This window comes from Cetorhinus maximus, chromosome 13, assembly GCF_964194155.1.
Source record: "Cetorhinus maximus chromosome 13, sCetMax3.hap1.1, whole genome shotgun sequence".
In the NCBI taxonomy this organism is placed as follows: Eukaryota; Metazoa; Chordata; class Chondrichthyes; order Lamniformes; family Cetorhinidae; genus Cetorhinus; species Cetorhinus maximus.
This window is the reverse complement of record NC_135891.1, coordinates 90,461,096-90,485,756: the sequence shown is the minus strand read 5'-3', so window position 1 is coordinate 90,485,756 and position 24,661 is coordinate 90,461,096. Positions and strand designations below refer to the sequence as shown.

General features: G+C 45.0%; 2 protein-coding genes across 2 annotated transcripts in view; both read right to left on the bottom strand.

The window, feature by feature from the left end:
• Positions 1 to 17,878, bottom strand: part of LOC144688799 (phospholipid-transporting ATPase ABCA1-like) — a 132,275-nt gene extending 114,397 nt beyond the window's left edge. The window contains exons 1-2 of the mRNA XM_078555751.1: positions 17,770 to 17,878; positions 16,862 to 16,951 (exon numbers count right to left, since the gene is read on the bottom strand). Of these exons, the coding sequence (XP_078411877.1) occupies positions 16,862 to 16,951; positions 17,770 to 17,775 (96 nt within the window). The 5' untranslated portion in view covers positions 17,776 to 17,878. The remainder of the gene's footprint in view (positions 1 to 16,861; positions 16,952 to 17,769) is intronic.
• Positions 17,879 to 19,639: 1,761 nt separating this feature from the next.
• The window catches only part of LOC144688311 (phospholipid-transporting ATPase ABCA1-like), a 71,465-nt gene continuing 66,443 nt past the window's right edge, over positions 19,640 to 24,661 (bottom strand). Inside the window, exon 6 of the mRNA XM_078554741.1 lies at positions 19,640 to 19,779. Within this exon, the coding sequence (XP_078410867.1) occupies positions 19,640 to 19,779 (140 nt within the window). The remainder of the gene's footprint in view (positions 19,780 to 24,661) is intronic.

The window sequence follows — 24,661 nt, the reverse complement described above, 5'->3', positions numbered from 1 at the left end:
AGAATAAAAAAGCAGAGTCTTACTTAAACAGAGAATGACTGCAGAATTCCAAGGTGCGGAGGGATCTAGGTGTTCTCGTACATGAGTCACAAAAAGTTAGTATGCAGGTACAGCAAAGTAATTAAGAAGGCTAATGGAATGCTATCCTTTATTACAAGAGAAATTGAACATACAAGTAAGGATGTTATGCTTCAGTTATACAGGGCATTGGTGAGTCTGCATCTCGAATAGTGTGTGCAGTTTTGGTCTCCTTATTTAAGGATGTAAATGTGTTGGAGGCGGTTCAGAGGAGGTTTACTAGATCGATACCTGGAATGAGTGGGCTGTCTTATAAGGATAGGTTGGACAGGCTGGGCTTGTTTGCACTGAAGTTTAGAAGAGTGAGGGGTGACTTGATTGAAGTATATAAGATCCTGAATGGTCTTGACAAGGTGGATATAAGTGAGTCCGGGATTAGGGGGCACTGTTTTAAAGTTGGGGGTCGGCCTTATAGGACAGAAATTAGGAGAATTTTTTTCTCTTGAGGAGTTCTCTGCCTCAGAAGGCAGTGGAAAAGGGGTCACAGAATATTTTTAAGGCAGACGTAGATAGATTCTTGTTAGGCAAGGGAATCAAAGATATCGGGGGTAGATGGGAATGTAGAATTCGAAACACAAACAGATCAGCTATGATCTTATTGAATGGCGGAGCAGACGCGAGGGGCCGAATGGCCTACTTCTGCTCCGATTTCATATGAGCTCATATGAGAAACTATTTTTGGAATTAGGAAACATTTCCTATTCTTTCAATCACATACTGCCCAAGTTAATTTTCTCTAAGCATCACCTTTTGCTACTTTCTTTAAAGCTAATGAAAGCCACGTTCCAAGACCTTGCTGTTCAAGACACTCCTCCTCCTTCCATTTCTGTTTCCTTGCCTTGGGTTACCCATTACCGTTTCACCTCCGCAGTCAGAGCAAGGTTGAATTGGTTTTTCAAAAACAAGCAAAGTCGCAATATAACATTGAGCAAGAAAAGACCAAATCAGCCTATCAAGCACGCTTTTTTCCCCCATCAAACACCAACTATCCATTTAATGTCCGTGAACAGCCTATTTACAACCTACCCTATCACGGATTCACCAACAGTGCCACACATACCTTCCCTCTGTCACTGGCCATCACAAGTGCTCAGTTAGCCACAATGCAAGCTGACAGAAGTCAGAGTTTCCACTGCAACACCCAGATATTGGGTGACTTCTGCTTGCATTGCAATGGAAGCAGAGATATCAGCCATCAGATGGTGCAACATAGCTAGGTCTGTAAGTGTGCTAGTGAGGTTGATCACCACCTCCTCATTGGAAAAGAAGGTTCCAAGCTTTGTGCAAAGCCTACGCCAAGTTGATGTCCGACTGCTCCACACTCCTTGATGCTAGCTGCAGGCTTTCTGGCAGGCCAGCCAATCTGCCGAGCACATTTTTTGTGCCGCAAGCTATGCCATCGAAGCCCTCAGAATGTGTGTGTAACATCCTCCTCTGTCAAGGATATACGTGTACCTTCCCTGGCTGAAGATCATTTAGTCCTGGTACCTCACCCAGTGCAGATCCCACTTCTGAGCTATTATCTAAAGTATGTGCAGTGACACCAGCTGAGATGGTGGCTGCAAATGTGAGGGCAAATAGCAATGTTTCTTGTTCATTACTCTTGAACTACTGCGTAGCCAGAGGCAGAATCTTGTAGTTGTATCGTGCGTTCCAACCGCAGGGCCAGAAGTACGCAGGACTTGCCGCTCGGAGGCAGGACACACGCAATTATAGTTACCTCACGGGGTCGGAGGTCCAAGCACCACATTTAAGCAGCAGCTGGACTAGCAAACACTCCCAGCAATCCATCAACATCAGTCTGGCTGTCTGAGTGGACATTTTGAAAGTACAACTGCTGATCTCGCCCACCATCTGCCCCCAACACTGGAGAACTGCCACTGTTACCGCAACCACCTACTGTTTTTGAGTAATGTCTCAGAACAGAGAATAAGTGGCCCCAAGGTTTAGCATTGCCTCCCTGCAGCTTCACCTCCAGGCTGTGCAGGAACTGCAGGAAGTTCCATTTCCCAGTAATGGCAGTGGGAGACCCTCCCTCCTGACCCAGGCATCCTGGAAGGAGATTGCAGTGGAGTCCAAGCAAAACTGGTCCAATGCTGCAAAAAAGGTCAATGACCTCCTGCACTTTGCAAGGATAAATGGCTTGGTGCAGTCACTGTAAAGTGGCACACATGATGGCATCAAACAATGTAAAAATGAGAGTGGAGATGAATGCAAGGCAGGAATTTGGGTTTGGGTTTGTGGCCTCAATAACAGATGGGACATGTGGACTGAATGAGTGACAGGCTGTTCATGTTGTGAAAGTTGTACCAGTTGCATGTGTGGCACACTCACTAGGGAGGTGTCATTAGCTGTCATAAGCCTGCATGCTTTTAAAAGGGATTTGCTCTTCACTGAGTGGACACTCAATCCTTCTGTCTGCCTGCAGGAGACGAGGAACACATAATATCAGGAGGCACCCAAAGACTTTTTATCCTTTCATAGGATGCGGGTGTCACTGACAAAGCCAGCATTTGTTGCCCGTCCCTACTTGCCCTTGAACTGAGTGGATTGCCACCCCATTTCAGAGGGCAGTTAAGAGCCAACCACATAGCTGTGGGTCTGGAGTCACATGGAGACCAGACCAGGTAAGGACAGCAGATTTCCTTCCCTAAAAAGGGCATTAGTGAACCAGACGGGTTTTTACAACAATTGACAATGGTTTCATGGCCACCATTACTGAGACTAGGGCCAGGATTTTCCCCTTGGCGATTTGGGGGCGGGGCCCGGTCGCCGAGGGGAAAATGATGCGGGATGACATCGGGAGGAATCCCCGACTCCATCCCAGTCCATTTAAATTTTTAGGACAGCGGGTGGACAGCAAAATCAGCTGTCCACCCGCCGACCTGTCAATGGCCAATTGAGGCCATTGACAGGCTATTTAAAGTAATTAAAGACCTGCCCGGCCAACCTTAAGGCTGGCAGGCAGGCCAGGAGCCCCAGCGGGCTCCAGATTATTGATGAAACTTCATTCACTGGCGGGATGAAGTTTCATGTCCGTATTGTAAAAAATTAATAAAGTGTATGTGTTCTTTATTAACATATCCCATCTCGTGTGACATTGTCACATGAGGGGGACATGTTAACAATTTTTTAATGTTTCTATTTTTAATGTTTTTGACACTATCAGTATTCTCCCTGATACAGGACTTTGCCTCGGAGAAGTGTGCTCTTTTGCGCGCATGCGCGAAAGAGCGCACGTTGACAACTGGGGATTCCCTCCCTCCCCCGCACAGGAAGTGCATAGCGCTTCCCGTCGGGAATGTCGCTGGGCGGACCTTAATTGGCCCACTCACTTAAAATGGCGACGGGCCCCATTTCAGTGGCGGGGGTCGGCTGCCTGCCCTCCACCAAGGGCAAGATTCTGCCCAAGATTTCAATTCCAGGGTATTAATTGAATTTAAATTCCACCAGCTGCTGTGGTGGGATTTGAACCCTTGTCCCCAGAACATTAGCCTGAGCCTCTGGATTACGAGTCAGGTGACATTACCACTATGCTACCGTCTGCCCAACATCCACATATTGTCACCTGCAGAGTTGTCGTTGAACTGGCCAGGGAGTAGGCGGATGCTCAGTTGTGGATGGTGAGGCCAGAGTGTCAAGACAGGGTGAGGATGTCTCCAAAGTGGGGGTCAAGAACTTGTCATAAAGGAAACATGCATGGTACAGAGCTGGGAAACAGGACTGTCATTTACCCTAAACTAATGTGTGTTCTCCATTGAAGTCCCCTGCATTCAGGAGAGATGTCAACCTCAGCTAAGGGCAAGCCAGAACTCCACCTGAGGATGACGACACTGAACACTCAAATGATGCAACCCTGCCCACCTGGACAGAGACAGTGACAGAAATAGTCATCTCCATGGGAACATGTTCCCAATTAAGCTTGTGATCATAATCTGATGAACACAGACTTTTTTTTAAAAAAATTTATTCACGGGGTGTGGGCTTCACTGGCTGGGCCAGCATTTATTGCCCATCCCTAGTTGCCCTTGAGAAGGTGGTGGGGAGCTGCCTTCTTGAACTGCTGCAGTCCATGCTACTTGGCGTCAGTGCTGGAGGGAGCGAATTTTTATTGATGTGGTGCCAAACAAGCAGGCTGCTTTGTCCTGGACGGTGTTCAGCTTGAGTGTTGTGGGAGCTGCACTCATCCAGGCAAGTGGGGAGTATTCCATCACACTCCTGACTTGTGCATCGTAAATGGTGGACAAGCTTTGGGAAGTCAGGAGGTGAGTTACTCGTCACAGGATTCCTAGCCTCTAACCTGCTTTTGTAGCCACAGTATTTACATGGCTAGTCCAGTTCAGTTTCTGGTCAATGGTAACCCCCAGGATGTTGATAGTGAGGGATTCAGTGATGGTAATGCCATTGAACATCAAGGGGCGATGGTTGGACTCTCTCTTGTTGGAGATGGTCATTGCCTGACACTTGTGTGGTGCGAATGTTACTTGCCACTTGTCAGGATATTGTCCAGGTCTTGCTGCATTTGGACTTGGACTGCTTCAGTATCTGAGGAGTCACGAATGGTGAACATTGTTCAATCATCAGCGAACATCCCCACTTCTGACCTTATGTTGGAAGGAAAATCATTGATGAAGCAGCTGAAGATGGTTGTGCCAAGTACACTACCCTGAGGAACTCCAGCACTGATGTCCTGGAACGGAGATGATTGACCTCCAACAACCACAACCATCTTCCTGTGTGCTCGGTATGACTCCGACCAGAGAGTTTCCCCCCGATTCCCACTGACTCCAGTTTTGCTAGGGCTCCTTGATGCCACACAGTCAAATGCAGTGTTGACGTCACGGACAGTCACTCTCACTTCACCTTGGGAGTTCAGCTCTTTTGCCCATGTTTGAACCAAGGCTGTAATGAAGTCAGGAGCTGAGTAGCGCTGGCAAAACCCAAACTGGACGTCAGTGAGCAGGTTATTGCTAAGCAAGTGCCTCTTGACAGCACTGTTGATGACCCCTTCCATTGCTTTACTGATGATAGAGAGTAGACTGATGGGGCGGTAATTGGCTGGGTTGGATTTGTTCTGCTTTTTTGTGTACAGGACATACCTGGGCAACTTTCTGCATAGCCAGGTAGATGCCAGTGTTGTAGCTGTACTAGAACAGCTCGGCTAGGGATGTGGCATGTTCTGGAGCACAAGTCTTTAGTACTATTGCCAGAATATTGGCAGTGCCTTCAGCCATTTCTTGGTATCACGTGGAATGAATCGGATTGGCTGAAGACTGGCATCTGTGATGCTGGGGGCCTACGGATGAGGCCGAGGTAGATCATCCACTCGGAATTTCTGGCTGAAGATTTGTTGCAAGTGCTTCAGACTCATCTTTTGCACTGATGTGCTGTGCTCCTCCATCATTGAGGATGGGGATATTTGTGGAGCCTCCTCCTCCAGTGAATTGTTTAATTGTCCACCACCATTCATGACTGATGTGGAAGGACTGCAGGGCTTAGATCTGATCCATTGGTTGTGCGATCGTTTAGCTCCATTTGGCACGCAAGTAGTTCTGTGTTATAGCTTCACCAGGTTGACACCTCATTTTTAGGTATGCATGCTGCTGCTCCTGGCATGCCCTCCTGCACTCTTCATTGAACCAGGGTTGTTCTCTTGGCTTGATGGTAATGGTAGAGTGGGGAATATGCTGGGTCATAAGGAGTCTGAGACTTCATGGGTCTAGAGTTGATGTTGAGGACTCCCAGGGCAACTCCCTGCTGACTGTATACCACTGTGCCACCACCTCTGCTGGGCCTGTCCTGCCGGTTGTACAGGACATACCCAGGTTTGGTGATGGTGGTGACTGGGGCATGATCTGTAAGATGTGATTCCACGAGGGCAACTATGTCAGGCTATTGCTTGATTAGTCTGTGAGACAGCTCTCCCAATTTTGGCACTAGTCCCCAGGCGTTAGTAAGGAGGGCTTTGAGGGTCAACAGGGCTGAGATTGCCGTCATCGATTCCGGTGCCTAGGTCGATGCCGGGTGGTCCGTCCGGTTTCATTCCTTTTATGTGACCTTGTGGCCGTTTGATACAACTGAGTGGCTTGCTAGGCCATTTCGAGGGCATTTAAGAGTCAACCAGATTGCTGTGGATCTCGAGTCACAGGCCAGGTAAGGCCAACAGATTTCCTTCCCTGAAGAACATTAGCAACATTAATCAACAATGGTTTCATGGTCATCATTAGACTTTATGATCCAAGCTGAGGTTACCCCTGGACTAGCCTGATCCCAGAGTGAAACCCAGCTTGATAGATCCTTACTTTTATTTTTGTTTATTTAGATATGTGGAGTGTCGCTATGGAACAGAGGCATAGGAGTCAGCTGATGAACTATTAACAGAAGGACAAAACATTTATTCAACAAGAAAAAATGAACTATATTACAATACTCTTAACCCACAACTATATCTTTACAGATGTATACAGATTTGTAAGGATAACACGAGTTACAAAAGCCACCTTATACTTTAATGTTCACACTAAGTACACAATCCATGTAAACCTATGGCACCCTGTGGTCAGGCACACCACACTTTGAGTTCAAGTGACAGATGCCACCTCAACCAGATGCTATGGATCTCTCCTCAACTCCCTCCAGATGCCTGTCACACCGTGAACCAACCGGTCTCACTGAATTCCGTCCTTCACATGAGGGCTTCCAATCTCCACTCTCCAGGACCTCGCCTTAGAATCTTCTCCCAAACTGACGTTTTCACTCAGACACCTTCCACAAAGGTTCACCTCCAAGGTCTTGAACTCTCCTTCAGACGTTCCTCTTCCCTGGGTCACCACATGCACTCAAGTTGTCTTCCATGCTCTCTCTCTCACCAACTTGGCCTTAACAGTACACCACTGCTTCACATGCCCATAGCAAGAATTACAGACCTTCAGTTGTCTCTTTGAACTTTCTTGCTCCTTGCAAGCTGTTCTCACTTTAAGTGTGAAGCTTGAAGCCTTTCTCTCTGCCCCTCACTCTTAACATGAACTTTTCCCAGGTTCCTGTCCTTCCTTTAACTAGATAATCTTCTTTCGACTTTCTCTTCTTCCACTCCCCTGGACTTCTGGGGTTTCTCTTAGCTTGGGACTTGCTATCTGTCCCCTTTCAGGCTGCTTCTGTTTCACAGCTGCTTTCAAACCAACTGAACTCAAACAGCTTCCAAAGCAAACTGCTGTCTTTCTTCTGCGTGTGTTTGTGGGAGGAACCTGCCTATCTGAACCTGCCTATCCAAAAGAACAGCATTGTTCTTCCTACTTGTGTTTATTTATATTTTATAGGGATCGTAAACATCTCATTAGGAATGCAAGCAGCCTTTTAAAATGAAACTAAAACTCCACTTGACCATTCTTAACACACAGGTACAGGAATACAAATCAAACTTAAACTTTAAGCTAAAATTCATTCCTAACACCCACAAGTACAAACATAACATGCTTAAACTATTTCCTCAACTTTTAATTCCAGATTTTTATTGAATTCAAATTCCACCATCTGCCATGGCAGGATTCAAACCCAGATCATGACTGAGTCTCTAGATTACTTGTCTAGTGACAATACCACTATGCCTTCGCCTCATCCTCAATCAGTTGCGGCGGTGGGTATGACCAGAGGTCCTGGTCTGTTGGAGACCAGGCCTATGCCGAGCCCCATGTTGATGGGCCTCTGGAAATGGCACCAAGAAACCTGCTGGAGATGCAGAGACAAGCAAGTGAAAATTTGGTGGAGATGCCAGAGACAATGTGCAGCGTTAATGAATGGTGAAGTAGTCAAATCAAGCCACGAGTTCTGCATGGAAAGTTTGGCAATTACCATGGAGAGCCAGACCCAGAAAAAACTCAGCAGCTGCCAGGTATGCATTCAGGCCCGCATTGCGTTGCTCTACCCATTGGCTCTAATCGAGCGGTGGCTAGGTGAGATGGGCCCAAGGTACCTTGGCCTCCATCCAGGTGCCCCTTCTCCAGGAGTCAGGGAGGTGCCGTTGCACACAAAAATAGGGAGGGGGGCACGAGCCAGCAACTGGCCGGGGGGGGGAGGTCATCTCGGTACTCCAAGGGTGAGCTGGCATTCCTCATCCCCTTTGCCAGTGACCCCAGTGCTTCCAGTAGGCGAGGCCAAGGAGAGTGCCCCTGTGGAGACCCTCAGCAGGCCGGAGCTAGGTCTCAGACCAGAGGATGACTATCAACGTCAAATCAACAACAGGACATAGCACTTAGTAGGCTGCCCCCACCTCAGCTGCAGATGTTGGGATTGTCCCAAGGTGTAGTGAAAGAAAATGCAAACCTTTCTAATGGCACAAAAGGTGGCACGGGTGTCTAATCAATTGATGGCATTGTACTGTTGTGCAAACATAGTTTCACTCTGTGCTTAATCGTCTTGTTGGTGGGACATTTCCAGGCAAACAGTAGCATGTTAGGGCTTGCCGCTTCATAGACAAATAATGATGACTGAAGTGGATGTTATGGATACCATATGCCTGGTGCATTAGAAGTAGCAGAATGCCTGTGTTTGAGAGATGAAGATTTTACTGTTTGTCAAACCTTTAAGTCTGGTGATTGGAAACTCTATGGTAAGCCAACACACAGTGCTCACCCCCCTATCACCCCTTCAGAAGGTGTTGTCTGAATGTTGTGTGCACCTGATGCATTCCATCATTTATTTGGAGCTTGTGTCAGTGAAGCAAGTGCTACCTCTTTCCAAGTCAGAAGTGTGTGTGTGGTTTTGACAGAACCATCCATATGGATTAGTCCGTGCCAAGGACCGGCAGCCATTTCCCTTCTAGGTGCAAGAGGTCACAGGCCTGGAGGAAGTGTGCCCGATCTGGTGGCACTTCAACTGTTCCTTGGGCCAGAGATCAAGGGATTTTACAGGGGCCTTACTCTGGCTGAAATCAGGATTTCATGAGTGGGTCACGGGCCTGTCTGGAACATTGCTCCTTCGCCCTGGCATTTGCAGCTGTAGCTGCACCATGCTTCACCTCAGACTCTTTTGATTCTTCCCCTTCATCCTTGTCAGGACGGCAAATCTGGTTCCTCCATCTCCCTTCGGCTCCATCTCCCTGGCTGGCAATTTTTGCGTGGCGAGGTTGTGTTGAGGTTGGCGCAGTAGACCACAAAGATCCACAAGACTCTGTAGCGTATGCTGCAGCACTCCGCCTAAGCAGTCCAGGCTGTGGGACCTCATCTTCAGCAGTCCAATGGTTTGTTTTATTGTTGGCTTTGTTGAGGCATGGGAGGCACTGTACTCACTCCTCTGCTGGACTTGTGGGTTCTGCACAGGTGTCATGACCCAGGTCTTCAGAGGATATCCCGTCATTGAGGAGGTATCCTTACAGTTGCACAAACAGGGGGAGCAAACAGCTGTGGCACCCAAGAGTGACTGAGAATGTAAGAGTCATGGGAACTCAGAAGCGAGCACACACCCGCAGGATTTGTTTTTGGGGGTCACAAAGCTGCTGCAAATTGATGAAATGAAACCTTTTTAGTTTATGAATGCTGTTGGCTGTTCCCAGGGAGCTTTCAGTGTCATATGTACTTGGAAGTCCAGTCATGGAGCCGAATCCAACAGCTCTTGCTGCCTGGCTCTCAGGGTCTGTGGTGAATCTCCCTCATGCACCTGAGACTTACTGGGAGATGCTACACAGGTCCCAGTGAAGCCCTGGAATGATCCAGCGGCACAGAAATTCAAGGCCGCGGTGACTTTTAAGGCTATTGGCGTCGGATTGACTCCCATTCCAAAGGGCCATGGATCTTTCTGCAGGACTGACTGCTGTGACATCTTCAGCTGTCTTTGACATTTGCAGTTAGTTACTCCAAGTGTGGTATATTCGGTTACGTGCCATTGCTTGGCCTCACGCTGGTCCCTTGTTGCCAGCATCCTGTGCTGCCTGACCCTTTGCTGCCACCTTCTGTCCTCCTCCTGGCCGTTGCTGTGCCTGGTCCATTCTCTGCCAGCTCCTCTTTTCTTCAGCCACAGCTTCATAATGCAAAGGGTAGACGAGACCCATCCTGTCTGCCTAAAGTGAACTGTGGACAGAAGGCTGCCAAAGATTTGGTCAGCACAATTAATTTGGTTCTCTTTCCTGACTTGAGGACTGTGGACCAATGGGGAGCTCACTGCTTTGTACCGATCACACACTGGTCTCCACCAACGCCACCGTGGATCCAACCATCTCTTGTTGCTGTTGCAGCTATGTTCCTGACACTGGAGTTGCAAGCAATCACCCAGCACCCTCCCTCAGTCATCTTTGGCCTTCCCTCTATCACCCTTGCCCTGCTTTTGGTAACCCTCAAGCCACCCACTATAAACTATCTGTTAATGTAGAGCTACGCACTGTCACCATCATGCTGCCCCACAGCAGCCTCGACCGCCAACCCCCCCAACCTTCAACTCTCCCAACCTCACCACTGACCTGCTCACAAATCACACTTGATCTCCCCTCAATCACACTCGACCTGTCCAGCTCTCTCCCTCTGTCCTCCATGACCCTTCCCACGGGCCTGCTCTCCTTTCCAGTCAGCCATGCCCTGAACTGCCTGGCCATCCAACCTCAAATGCAACAGCCCAACCTTCTCTGTCCTTGTTCAACAAAGCTGCTCATACAAGAAAATCCATTCCTTCTCACTCAAATTGCACCTTGAAAATTATCTCACCTGCTGTATGCCACCTTTAACCAGTCATGAATCTGAAGGCACGTGTTTCTCATTTGCTGCCAACTTAATCACAAAAGGTATATTTTAATCCGGTGTGCGTGTTTAATGAGAATTTATGACATGTTAATTCATTACAAATAGGTTCCCACTGCTTTCTGTCAGGAAACCTGATCCACTTCCAACTTAATACTCACTTACAATCCTGCCATCAGGAAGCTGACATTTTGCCTCCCGCACAATTAAGTTCCCCTGTCCACCTCAGATCCCGCTCCCAGGAGCATCATTAGATTCTGCCCTGGTAGCATCTCTGAAAGGAGAAATGCACAAGGGTAGGGCTATTGTGAAAGGAGGGAGGAAAACAGGAGGTGCATGTTTACACCACCTGCAGCTTATGCAACAGAACACATTATGTGATAAGGGGTATGAGAAGGAGCATTAGGTATGAGCATAACATCATCTTCAACGGTTTCAGCCCCAATGCTTTCAGCCCCAACGCTAGCCACGCTCTTGGTCGTGGCCACTTCAGTCTCTTCCACAGTGGAGAAGACGTGTAGCCATGCCTGCCCCCAAAGGTTATGTGTTGCTGCCTCTGGTTATGTGACACATTGCCTTTGCAAGAGACAGGGGGAAGTGTGTCTGAGTGTGAGACAGTGCATTTGGGTGTTGTGGCTGTCATAATTGACTAGCTGGCTGTGTGAAAGCTGCCAAGATGTAGTTATGAGGTTTGCAGCAATGCTATGGGTCTGAGAGTCAGGTGAAGTTACAATTATTAGGAATGAGCCATGATTGATAGAATATTTTCAGAAGAGCAATGGGGTGTGATGCAGTTGGTGGAACATGGCACATGAAGATACAAATCTCTGATCTTGACTGCTCGTGAGAGATCATAGAGCGTCTTGCAGCACTGCATCCAGATTTTCAGGGCTAGATTCCTGGGATTCACTGTCATAGCTATCAGCTCCCAATGTCTTAAACAAAAAAATTATTTGGAGATTCTCCTGATTTTCAATGGATAGACAAGCTCTCCTGCTCCTCTCCACCTCCTGTACAAAGGCCTCCAGTGCAGTGGTGGAAAATCTTGGAGCTCCCTCTCTCTCATGTTGTACCATTTTTGTCTTTTCCAGATCAGAATCACTTGTGGAATAACTTCCAGCACCAGTTTCAGCCATAACACACCAGCCTTGAAAAGGTGCAGGCTGGATTTAAGTTAGTGCCGGTTAGCCTCTCACGATTTTCCGACCCCAGCTCAGTCATGCAGTCACTGAACACCCTACTTATCGGTGATTGCATGTTCCAATCATTTAAATTAGCAGGCAGCACAAAGTTAGCTTGTATCAGAAACAATAGCCATGGGTTAATACGATCCCAGTTCCCATTTTTGGGCCCTGTCCAATTATGTGGCTCTAATAAGTACAACTTCAAGATTTGTTGATTATTGAGCAGGTAGTTGCTGCTTATGAATTTAATGTATTTTAGGTTCTAGCTGGTTAATGGGTTAGGTAAATGAAAACTTTGAAGAAAAACTTGTGATACTCTGACCCAAGTGTCACAATCAAAGAGACAAATGGGTAGTGTCTAATCCAAATAGCAGAGAGATTTTGATTTTATTGGTCGATGCCACTAATTAAAAAGAACTGGCTTGTTCAAATGGTGGAGGCCCTGAACTGATTAACTAATGAACTGAGATTTATATATCCGGATTATTTTTCTCTTGCTAGAGAGACATACATATTCCCTACTGTAGGTGCTCAGGGCACTCCCACTATGTTGCTGTAAAATTCTACATCCGCTTAATGTCTTGAATCAGATTTTCACATGAATACTTCCTAATTTTCTCACGAAACAATCTCCCAGGTTAACCAGAAAGTTGCACGAGACGTTGTTTAATTTGATCTGGGACCAGCAACCATTGAGATTTTACCAGAAATGCTGGTGTTGACAACCACCAAGCTAAACACAAAAACTAAGATGCACCCAGAAATTATTTCAGAAGCTGGTGTGAAGAGTTCATGAATTTCTTAAAATGAAGGTGTTTTTTGAATGTTGAAGCAAAGCACAGTCAACAAAGTCTTTGTTCATCCAATTTGACAGGCATTTCAATTGGAAACAAAAACAGAATTACCTGGAAAAACTCAGCAGGTCTGGCAGCATCGGTGGAGAAGAAAAGAGTTGACGTTTCGAGTCCTCACCACCCTTCGGCAGAACTGAAGTATAGTTAGGAGAGAGGTGAAATATAAGCTGGTCTAAGGTGGGGGGCGGGGGGAGAGAGAAGTTGAGGGTGGGGTGGTTGTGGGGATAAGCAAGCAGTGATAGAAGGTGGTGATAACTTCTTCCTTGAACAGAGGCCCGAACAATCCCCATCCACCACTACTCTCCTCCGTCTAGCTGAACTTGTTCTCACACTGAACAATTTCTCCTTTAACTCCTCTCACTTCCTCCAAATAAAAGGTGTGGCTATGGGTACCCGCATGGGCCCCAGCTATGCCTGTCTCTTTATGGGGTATGTGGAACATTCCTTGTTCCAGTCCTACTCCGGCCCCCTCCCACAACTCTTTCTCCGGTACATCGATAATTACTTCGGTGCTGCTTCATGCTCTCGTCGGGACCTGGAAAAATTTATTAATTTTGCTTCCAATCTCCACCCCTCCATCATTTTCACATGGTCCATCTCTGACACTTCTCTTCCCTTCCTTGACCTCTCTGTCTCAATTTCTGATGATAGACTGTCCACCAATATCCATTACAAGCCTACCAACTCCCACAGCTACCTCAACTACAGCTCCTCACACCCCGCTTCCTGTAAGGACTCCATCCCATTCTCTCAATTCCTTCCCCTCCGTCGCATCTGTTCTGATGACGCTACCTTCAAAAACAGCTCCTCTGAGATGTCCTCCTTCTTCCTTAACTGAGGTTTTCCACCCACGGTCGTTGACAGGGCCCTCAACCGTGTCCGGCCCATATCCCGCGCATCCGCCCTCACGCCTTCTCCTCCTCCCCAGAAACATGATAGGGTCCCCCTTGTCCTCACTTATCACCCCACCAGCCTCCGCATTCAAAGGATCATCCTCCGCCATTTCCGCCAACTCCAGCATGATGCCACCACCAAACACATCTTCCCTTCACCCCCCCCGGCGGCATTCCGTAGGGATCGTTCCCTCCGGGACACCCTGGTCCACTCCTCCATCACTCCCTACTCCTCAACCCCTACCTATGGCACCTCCCCATGCCCACGCAGAAGATGCAACACCTGCCCCTTCACTTCCTCTCTCCTCACCGTCCATGGGCCCAAACACTCCTTTCAAGTGAAGCAGCATTTCACTTGCATTTCCCCTAACTTAGTCTACTGCATTCGTTGCTCCCAATGCGGTCTCCTCTACATTGGAGAGACCAAACGCAAACTGGGCGACCTCTTTGCAGAACACCTGCGGTCTGTCCGCAAGAAAGACCCAAACCTCCCTGTCGCTTGCCATTTTAACACTCCACCCTGTTCTCTTGCCCACATGTCTGTCCTTGGCTTGCTGCATTGTTCCAGTGAAGCCCAACGCAAACTGGAGGAACAGCACCTCATCTTCCGACTAGGCACTTTACAGCCTTCCGGGCTGAATATTGAATTCAACAACTTTAGATCTTAAACTCCCCCTCCCCCCATCCCCACCCCGTTTCTCCCCCCCGCCTTTTTTTTTTCAATAATTTATATAGATTCTTCTTTTCCCACCTATTTCCATTATTTTTAAATCTAAAACTAAAACTTTGTTAGTCTTTCCACCCCACCCCCACTAGAGCTGTACCTTGAGTATCCTGCCTTCCATTCTTAATTAGCACTTTTCTTAGATAATATCACCACCTTCAACACCTCTTTGATCCTTTTGTCTGTGACATCTTTTGATTATCTGCTCCTATCACTGCTTGCTTATCCCCACAACCACCCCACCCTCAACTTCTCTCTCCCCCCGCCTCCCACCTTAGACCAGCTTATATTTCACCTCTCTCCTAACTATACTTCAGTTCTGCCGAAGGGTGGTGAGGACTCGAAACGTCAACTCTTTTCTTCTCCACCGATGCTGCCAGACCTGCTGAGTTTTTCCAGGTAATTCTGTTTTTGTTTTGGATTTCCAGCATCCGCAGTAGCTTTTAGCTTTTTGTTTTTATTTCAATTGGAAGCCTAGTTAACACATCAGAGGTGTTTTCATTGCATTCATGTTATATTTTACTTTTAGCATCTATTGCTGTGATTCATATTGCTATTTATTTGCAAATAAAGTATTAATTGCTTTCATCAGGTCAGTAAAGATCCAACATTTAGAAGATAATTTAGTTGTGTAGTGTGAGACTACATGAATTCCAATAAACAGATTACTGCAAGTGGGATCATTGTTAGCCCATAGGGCATATCTCTGAAAAGTACGGTTGGCAACCGTCCAGGATTAATCTCCTGAGTATTGGTGTGGTCAACGCAGGAAAAAAAATCACAGCAATATTCAAAAGATATACTTTTTTTTAATGTTTTAAAGACATTAGAGATGGAAAAAAGGCTGTTTGAATGTTGGGCATTTGGTCATATGATGAAACCCCCAGGAATATGCCCAACCAAAAAGGCAGAGTACAGAAAAGGTTCAACCTCCTGTGACATTGTTGGATCGTGATTTGAACCTTTTGGTATATTTATAGTTTTACTCTTTGAACACGCCTGTGCTTTGAATAAGTTCAATATTTTATTTAATGACTAAGATGTTTTTAAATCACTGCATTAAGGCAGTCACTTACTCTCACAATTTAAACTACAAATCTGCTTATCTAGCTCAATTGATTTCATATCTGCATCAGGGCCAATAATGAGTGATGACTGGCAGTCCACAAGTCACAGAAAGGTTGTTTGGTTAGACCAAACCAATTCAGCCTAAAATAGCTAAAGGTAAACATCAGTCAGAATCAGTCTCAACCCTTCACAAATTAACAATCCTGAGGAAAACCGATCCCATTTTGGTACAAAGGTCTTATAGTGTAGTGTTATCGTGTTCAAGGGAATTTCAAGTAGCAGCTAAATTCTTTCCAATCTTCTGGCTAAGTGGTGAATACATTAAAAGCGGATTGAACACAACACAATGCCTGCATGCAAGCTACTCCAATCAAAGAACCTTTTCTTAAGAGTGTCACTAAAATCTTTTCACTGATTCTTGGCATCCATTTTATGTGGAGCATATGCTCCAGCACCTCATGAGAATTATGGGGAAGAAAGCAAATACATTTGCAAAGCAGAAAAGCAACAATCATAAAAAATCCTATTGAATAAGATTACAATTAATAAACCAGCATATAATGCCTGCAGTGACTAGTACTGTACACTTACTGCAATAATGTAAACAACAGGTCAATATCAAATCTTAAGAATACAGAAAAGGTGAAGCATGAATAACATGACTAAACAAAAACAAGCACTGGATGGCTAAGCTCCAATCTCAATCATTCTTCTTTTGAAAAAAAAGTTTTGCCTATTTTCTCCCTTTTCATCTTGAAGGTCTCATTAGGATATAATTCAATAATTGTGAACATCTCTCCAGTACCTCACCACCATGTCCATTCTTCACGTGCAAATCCAGAGAGAGAGGGTGTTGGATGACAATTGTGAATTGCATTAAGCCCAGCTGCAACCATATCCTCACCTGCACACTTAATTACAGGCTGGGATTCAGCAACAACTAACACTTTATACATACAGTGCCACAAAATGTTCCAAAGTCTTTCAAAGTGATAAAAAAAGAGACAACGAGCAGTGGTGGAAAGGGTTATGGTTATGTGATCAAAGACTTCGGTCTGATGGAGAAAGGAAACATCCTCTTCTAATACAGTGCAATACTGGCCCTGTTCTAGGACCTTGAACTTTTAATTTAATTTCTGTATAAAAGAGCTACACTCATACTTAGAAAGCTGGAATATTTATATGCACATACACATGCGCACAAAGAAAGGACAAGAGATATAAAAAGGGCACATTTATTCATGTCTTTCATGCCATCAGGATACCCTGAAGAACTTTACAGCCCATGAATTATTGTTGAGCGGGTGTATAGTCATTGTTGCCATTATATTCAACTTACCTGCTGCACAAGAGATCCCATTTTGTGTATAAAATTGTTCAGGGCATTGGTTGCATTAAGTGTGTTCCCAGCACTAAATGTGACCCTCTCCTGCAGAGAAAACAATGCATCAGAAACAGGTAGGTGTATTCCTCCAAAATGAGAATCAATAGGATTTGTCTATCACCATGTTTTGATCATCTTAAGAATACAACAGCAACAACAGATGAAATGCAGAACATTCTGGCACTACAGATTTGGCTTTTTTTCTTTAAATATAGAACACCATTAGTAAGAATACATTTCCTCACCAACTGGCAAATGTCAAGTAGATGCTTCTTATAATATAAGGAGAGACTACGCTTACTTAAATACCACAGCTACTTCTGGGTCAGTCAAATATCCATAATTGGATAATACAGTACTTTCCACTCAAGTATAATAAAGGTGCTACTCTGAATGGAACATCAAAAAATGTTTGCGTAAAAGCCAAAAGGATTAAACTACAGTCCAGGAGTAACTTAGGCTGGCACTCGTGTAGTGCTGAGAGAGTCCTATAACGTTAGAGATGTAATCCTTCAGATAAAATGTTAAATTAAGGTTCATCCTGCTTAGGTGTACCTTAAGACAGCGTTATGGATGGTACTAAAATTCATATTCTGCAAGGTTGGAATCACTGAGCTAATGGGATCCAGATCTGAACTAATCTTGCATATTCTCAGACCTCCTGTCTTATTGCTCATGGTAAGTTTGGGGATAAGGGCAGGAGCTATGTGACATAATGTATTAAACTGCTGCTAAGGTGGAGCTGTACAACTGGGCTTCAGTGGTGGTGCAGCTGAAATTACCATACACAATTAACATGCCATGCAAAGACTCTACCGCAATCACACAGACTTCAGGTTAATAAATAAAGGGAACAAACTAACCGCCATGAGTTTGGGTACATTGACCTCCGAAAAGAAAATAGTTGTTGCTTTTTGCAGTGTCTCCTCTGGTAAGGCACACAGATTCTTGTGCAAACGGTTAAATGCCTTCTTGTTCTTTGTCACCAAGAAACTGGAGAGATGGGATACGTTGCAAACAACCTCTTTATAACTTGCCCTTGGACCAGCAAGGGATATCTGCAAAAATTCAAACCCAGGTAGACCAAAGTCCAGTCCAAGTATATGGAAATCTGACTGAAGCAAGCTTTTCAAACACCACAAATAACCTGGTTACACATAACATTGGGTAAAGCTCTACACTCAAAGTAGCTTTCTTTAAAAATTTGTTCATGGGGTGTGAACATCACTGGCAAGGCCAGCATTTATTGCCTATTCCCAATAGCTCGAGAAAAGTGGTGGTGTTCCAGGTTTCTGAACAGGTGACAGTGAAAGAATACTGATATATTTCCAAGTCAGGATGATGGGTGGCTTGGGAGGGTAACTTGCAGGTGGTGTTCCCATGCAACTGTGCCCTTGCTCTCTATGGTAGAGTCAGTGGTTTGGAAGGTGCTATCAAAGGAGCCTTGGCAAGTTGCTGTAGTGCATCTTGTAGATGATACACACTGCTGCCACTGTGCGTTAGTGGTGGAGGGACTGAAAGTACAGAGTTTGAGTGTTGTTGGAGCCGCCCTCATTCAGATAAGTAAAAAGTGTTCCACCACACACCTGACTTGTGCCTTGTAGATGGCGGACAGGCTTTGGGGAGTCAGGAGTTAAGTTATTTACTGCAGAATTCCCAGCCTCTGACCTGCTCTTGCAGCTGCAATATCTATATATGGATGGTCCAGTTAAGTTTCTGGTCAATTGGTCAATTCTCAATTTTGGTTCCAGTGATGCTGACAGTGTGGCTACCAAGCGATCGCTCAGTTGCGGGGGGGCAACTTTTCTCTTCTGTGAATAATTTGCTCAGATTTTGAACTGCTGCTGACAAGCCCTGCACTATTTCTTGGAACAAAGATGATTTTTTGACACTGTACAAAATAGAAGCAACTGAAAACCCAGCACAAAATGTTCAATTTAGTCATGTGAAGTATCACAAGTACAGACCCAGAACCCAGCAGTGCATGTTGCATAGTTTCTAAAAGTGGTCCTCAGGTAATAGGCTGGTTGAGATAGTGGTCCTTAACAAACATTTGGGAGTAACACAGATGGAAAAATGAAGTGAAAAAAAAACACACCAACGATACAATGCAGATAGTGGCCATGTTGCAGGAGAACCCAAAAGAGGAGACACAAGAGATGATCATACACCCCTTCCAATCCAACAACTCATTATTACTCTTTTGCATTCCACTTCCCCAGGTTTTCTCCTCAAGACATGGGTCCTGAAATTCCACAAGGATTCATCCAATCTCCTGTGTAACCTTGGCCATTTTTCTCAGAGCTCTGCCAATCTCCTGCCAAACCAAAGTTACAGTGGGAAGCAGAGCCCCAGTAGAATTTCAGGGCTATAAATATACCTGGGTACAATTGCGTGGATACCAGGTGCTATGTACAAGAGGCCATTCACTCGCTAGATGAGGAATGCTGGTGTTTTTTGATCCTGTGATCCACATCGATCTTTGTATACTTTTCATCAGGATTTCGTGTGTAGCAATCAAGAATTTGGCTGCTTTGTTTCCTTTGTAGCCAAATGTACCACTGTCATTGCTGCCAGAATCAGCTTACTTATGAAAGTGAGGGGATTGTGCCTTCCCGGTCTGCCTAGCTCAATGGTCAACAGAACCATCCACCATGAACTCTTCTCATTGCATCACATCATATCCTGCAATCACAACTCAATATAACTCCTCAGCAAGAACTTTATATACAGCTACATATTAGTGATTACCTGCTCGAGATTTATTTTTGCTGTCATTAGGTCATTCACCACTTCTGTTGGAAGAGACGCATTGTTCAGGAGAAATTGGGATAGTGTCTGATTCGTCTTTAGGTATTCTCTTACTGGCAGACCTATGGAGGAATCAAAAGTAAATCAATGCATTGATTGCATTTGCACTAACATCAGAAGAAATTATTTTGAATTACAAATGTGGAGAACCTGCTTATGTTACAGGAATCTATCCCGCTGATGACAGGCCTGTAATAAAACAAACCTGATCCAGCTATTGCATCAGAAAACCTAGGGAAAACAAACCATAATTAACAGTAAAGTTAGTCATTACTGAATAATAAAGACTTTAAAAACTGCGTGCTTTCAAGACTTCATTACTGGGCTGATTCTACAAATAGCCCTGGTGCACTGCTGGGCAGCAGACAAGGAGGTTTGACATTTGAGAGATGATCCTTCTCTCGTCTGACCTGTCCTATTTTTACTTTCTCAAAGTGCCTATGGTCATTGTTCCTCTGAACTTTCCTCTACTGCTTTTAAGCTCCTAATAATCCACCCTACACACCCTTCCTCCTCCCCAAATTGTCATTACTGAAATCTCCCACTCTTTCATTCTTTCCCAGGACATTACCTCCCTCAGTTGCTTCCTTCCTCCTACAGCATTTCTACTTTTAAAAGCCAAATTTGTTACCACCCAACTAATTCTTGCTCATTTATTTCATCTACTCTATTCTTTTGAATCTTGATGGTGTCCTGCCCTAGGAACTTTTGCTGTTCACTTGCATTTCTCAATTTAAAATAAATAAATAATAATAATAATATTTGAATTCATGAAAACTTTTTGAAATATTTGAAATATCAGGGCAGGTTCAAAATCTGAACTTTGATTTCTAGCTAGCACTCTCACTGCTATTGCAATGTGCAATTCTACACCAAGCCATTTAATGGAATACATGGAGCTGAAGTTTTGTCTGGGTGCGCAAATGGCCACACTTCACCCTTTACCATTTTTCTCTGGCCTTCTTGTGGGTCAGAAATGCTTGCTGTGCAAAATGCGCACCCATCCTAACCAAGGTCAGGTGCTCCATTTTAAATGGGCAACAAAAATCGGATTTCCTCCTGCACACAATTTTCATCTGGTGCAGGGTTTGGGAAGCACATCAAAAGCATGCCAGGTTTGAAAGTTTGTGATGGTTTTGACAGCTGATGCAAATAGTTCATCAAATTCATCCTGAGGCACTTTGGCTATGGCACCATCATAAGGATTCCACTCTGGATCAGATAAGGAGCATTGGTTTCATAATCATCTCTCCACAACAAATTTTCTCCTCCATCCATTGAATTGAATATTCTGTATTTTTGAACGACCTTTTCATTCGGTTGCAGGGCATAATCAAAATTCATGGGTGTTTCATCCATGTTGTCTGTTCAGGTTTTGAAATGCAATCATTACTAAGTGTCCTACCTGGCTTGCCATAGTCACGTGATCTCTGCCATGAAGGAATGTCTGAGAGCAGCCATGTTACATTCAGTTCAATAAAGACATTACACTAGAAAGACTGTAGTCTTTGAGCTTGTAACATGGTGTTAAGGGTGGAGATGAGATGGAGTTTTGAAAAGCTGGAAGAGAAGCCACAGCCACTGAAAGAGGAATACAAATGTTCCAACCTGCTAAAACAAAAAAAAACAGACAAGCAAAAACTAACACAAGCTGAAGGCTGCAAGTACAACACTGGGTGAAATGAAAGGAGATATATGGCAGAACTGGCAATTTTTCCACTTGCAACAGCAAAACCACGAGATTGCAACAGATTTAATTAACAAGTCGAAGTGATATGCATAGCAACACTTAATGCTGCTGGGAAGAAGCAAATTGTATTCCACCCTAAATCTATCCAAAGAACAGAAAAAGCATAGACTGCAGAAATTTTGAAAGCCTTAAAGGCATGCTTTGAACCCCAAGCGAACGTAAACTATGAACGGTATATGTTCAACATTAGAGCTCAAGGTGAAAGAGTCCATTAATCAGTATGTGAATGCAATAACACAGCTTGCAGAATCGTGTAAATTTGGGCAGCTAAGAGATGATCTCATTAAAGTTAGAATAGTCTTGAGCATAAGAGATCCAACAGCAGGAGCAAGTCTACTGAGGGAGGAGAAACTTACTCTCAAGAAAAAGTGATAGACGCGTGCAGAAATGTGGAGGTTGTAAAAGTGTCAGCTACAGCACATGTACAGCAGAACAGACCAGGAGAGCTGAATGACATTCCAGGCCAAAAGAGAAGAACAATCACAGACAAAAGACAGGATGCAAATAATGCAGAGGACATCATACAAAGGAGAAGGATTGTCCAGCATGGGGAAAAGCAGTGTTTTAACTGCGAGAAGCACAATCATTTCACACACAAGTGTTTGTCTAGAAAGAAGCAAAATAATAGACGGCCATGGGAGAGATATCATCAGAAAAGTCTGATGAAGCACCATACGCAATTCAACAGGTTGGTTCCATCAAGTCTATGAGTGCTAAATGGTTTGTGACTATTATATTGATGGTCGCAGGAGAGTGAATATCAAATGAACAAGAAGTGTTAGATAGGCACTGGTGCATCCTGTACCTGTGCAAAATGGCTCAACATGGCGATCCAAAAACAAAACCCTCGAAAGTAAGGTTGAGGCTATATAATGAAACAATACCCATACTGAAAGGACAAATTAGTCTGACAGCCCAATGCAATGGCAAGAAAGAAGATCTTGAGCTCCAGATCATAGATGGTATGCAACAGCCACTCATCTCAGCTGGAGAAAGTCTAAAGCTTGGACTGGAAATCCTAAACGCGCTAGAGATTACAACGTGTCGTAGTACACAAAACCATTGACTGAACAGATCCTAGAGGAGTACAAAGATGCATTTACAGGATTGGATGTCTACCTGGGGAATGTCATCTCGAAGTAGATGAGAGTATAAGACCAATTCAGCATCTGCTGAGAAGAGTTCCAGCTGCCCTCAAGTCAAGCCTAAAAAACAAGATAGAAGAGCTGGAAAAGGGAGGGAGTAAGCAAGAAGTGACAACTCCTACAGACTGGATTAGCAGCATGGTAGCAGTGAAATCATGTGGAAAGCTGAGAGTATGTTTAGACAAAGGATCTAAATAAAGTGAAGAGATCTCACTTCCTTTGATGGTTGGCATGGAGTATTTTGCCAAGACAAAGATTTTTACTACCCTAGATGCAAAGGATGGTTACTGGCAAGTGAAGCTGGATGAAAGCAGCAGTTTTCTAATTACATTCTGATGCCATTCAGGAGATACAGATGGTTGTGCATGCTGTTTAGCATTTCCAAGGCTCCAGAAGAGTATCAATGCAGACAGCATGAGATAATCAGTGATCTTCCCAAGTGGAAGCCTTAGTGGATGATCTACTAGTCTATGGATGTGGAGACACAATGAAAGAAGCTATAGCTGACCATTATCATAATTTAATATAAGACTGCTAGAGAGAGCTCGGCAGATGAACCTGAAGCTGAACAAGAAAAAAACTGCGATTGAAGATGCCTGAAGTCAAGAACATATGTCATGTACTGACAGCAAAAGGTCTTCACCCAGAACCTCACAAGGTGAGAGCTGTAGCAATGATGCAACGACCAACAGGTGTGAAAGCAGTGCAACGATTTGTTAGTTTCGTAAACTATTAAGCAAATGTTTTGACTAATTTGTCATCAGAGTGTGAATCATTACACAAGTTCACTGCCAATGATGTGCAGTGGTATTGGGGCACAGAACAAGAAGCAGCATTCACTAAAATCAAACAACTAGTCATGACAATACCAGTACTGAAGTGCAAAAGATGTCAATGATGAAGTTACCCTGCAGTTTGATGCCAGCGAGACAGGTCTTGCAGCAGCCTTGATGCAGCAAGGACAACTAGTCACATTTGCATCCAGGGTATTAACGCAAACTGAGCGATGCTGCGCTCAGATCGAGAAAAAGAATGCCCGGCCATTGTTTTTGCTTGTGAGCATTTTCATCAATACCTCTTTGGGAGACACAAATTGACAGTGGAGTCCAACCACAAGCCACTTCAAAGCATTTTTCTCAAACTGCTACTATGTGCTCCAAAGAGTGTTACTTCATTTACAGAGCTATCGTCTGGAGGTGACATACAAGCAAGGGAAACAGACGTATATGGCTAACATGCGCTCCCCATGAAGAAAGTTGAGGATGCTACAACAATGTGAAATCTTCCAGCTTCAGCGTGAGGCAGCAGCTTGACATGCTCTGGAGGTCATCAACCCTCGGAGACATGGGGCGAAATTATCCGTGCCCGCTGGCGTCGGGCGTGTTCAACAGCGTGAGCTGACAATGTGGTGAGAAGGCCAAAAAACGATATCATGAAATCAGTTTGCTATCGTCCCCTCAGCCTGTCAATGGCTGGAAACGCGGCCTGCCATCAGACATCGGGAACCTCATTGTCATACATCTGCATATCATTATAAGGCTCACACCGGAACTCATACTCCCACACTGGATTGTCCGCCCAATCAGGCCAACGTGTTTCACAACTGCATATAAGTGACATGCACCTGGCAAGCTGCACTTCGCTCAGGTCTTGGGGTTTGTTTGCCTATCTTGATTTGGGCAGCATTTGCAGTCATCAGCGCCAGGCTTCACAGAGAGCACCACAGCACTTTTAGGGAGGCTCAGAGGCAGGTCTCTACCTACCAGACCAGCCATAAGGCGGGAGTGGCTTTGTACGGCTGCAGGATTATGGCTTGCTTGGGGAAGGGGGAAAAGTGGCCTTAGGCAATGGAAGAGGCTGCAGCATGAGGGCTGTACTGAGGAAGGGGCGTAATCCAGGGTGTGTGTCAGGCACAAGTTGATCTGTGCAAGTGGCTCAAGATGGTGAGGGCTGTGGAGGCAGTCGCCAGAGCAGATGAGGCCAATGGAAATGAGAGAGTGAGAGTGAGAGATGTCCCTTGAGCTGACAGTGAGTGAGGTGGGCTTGAGT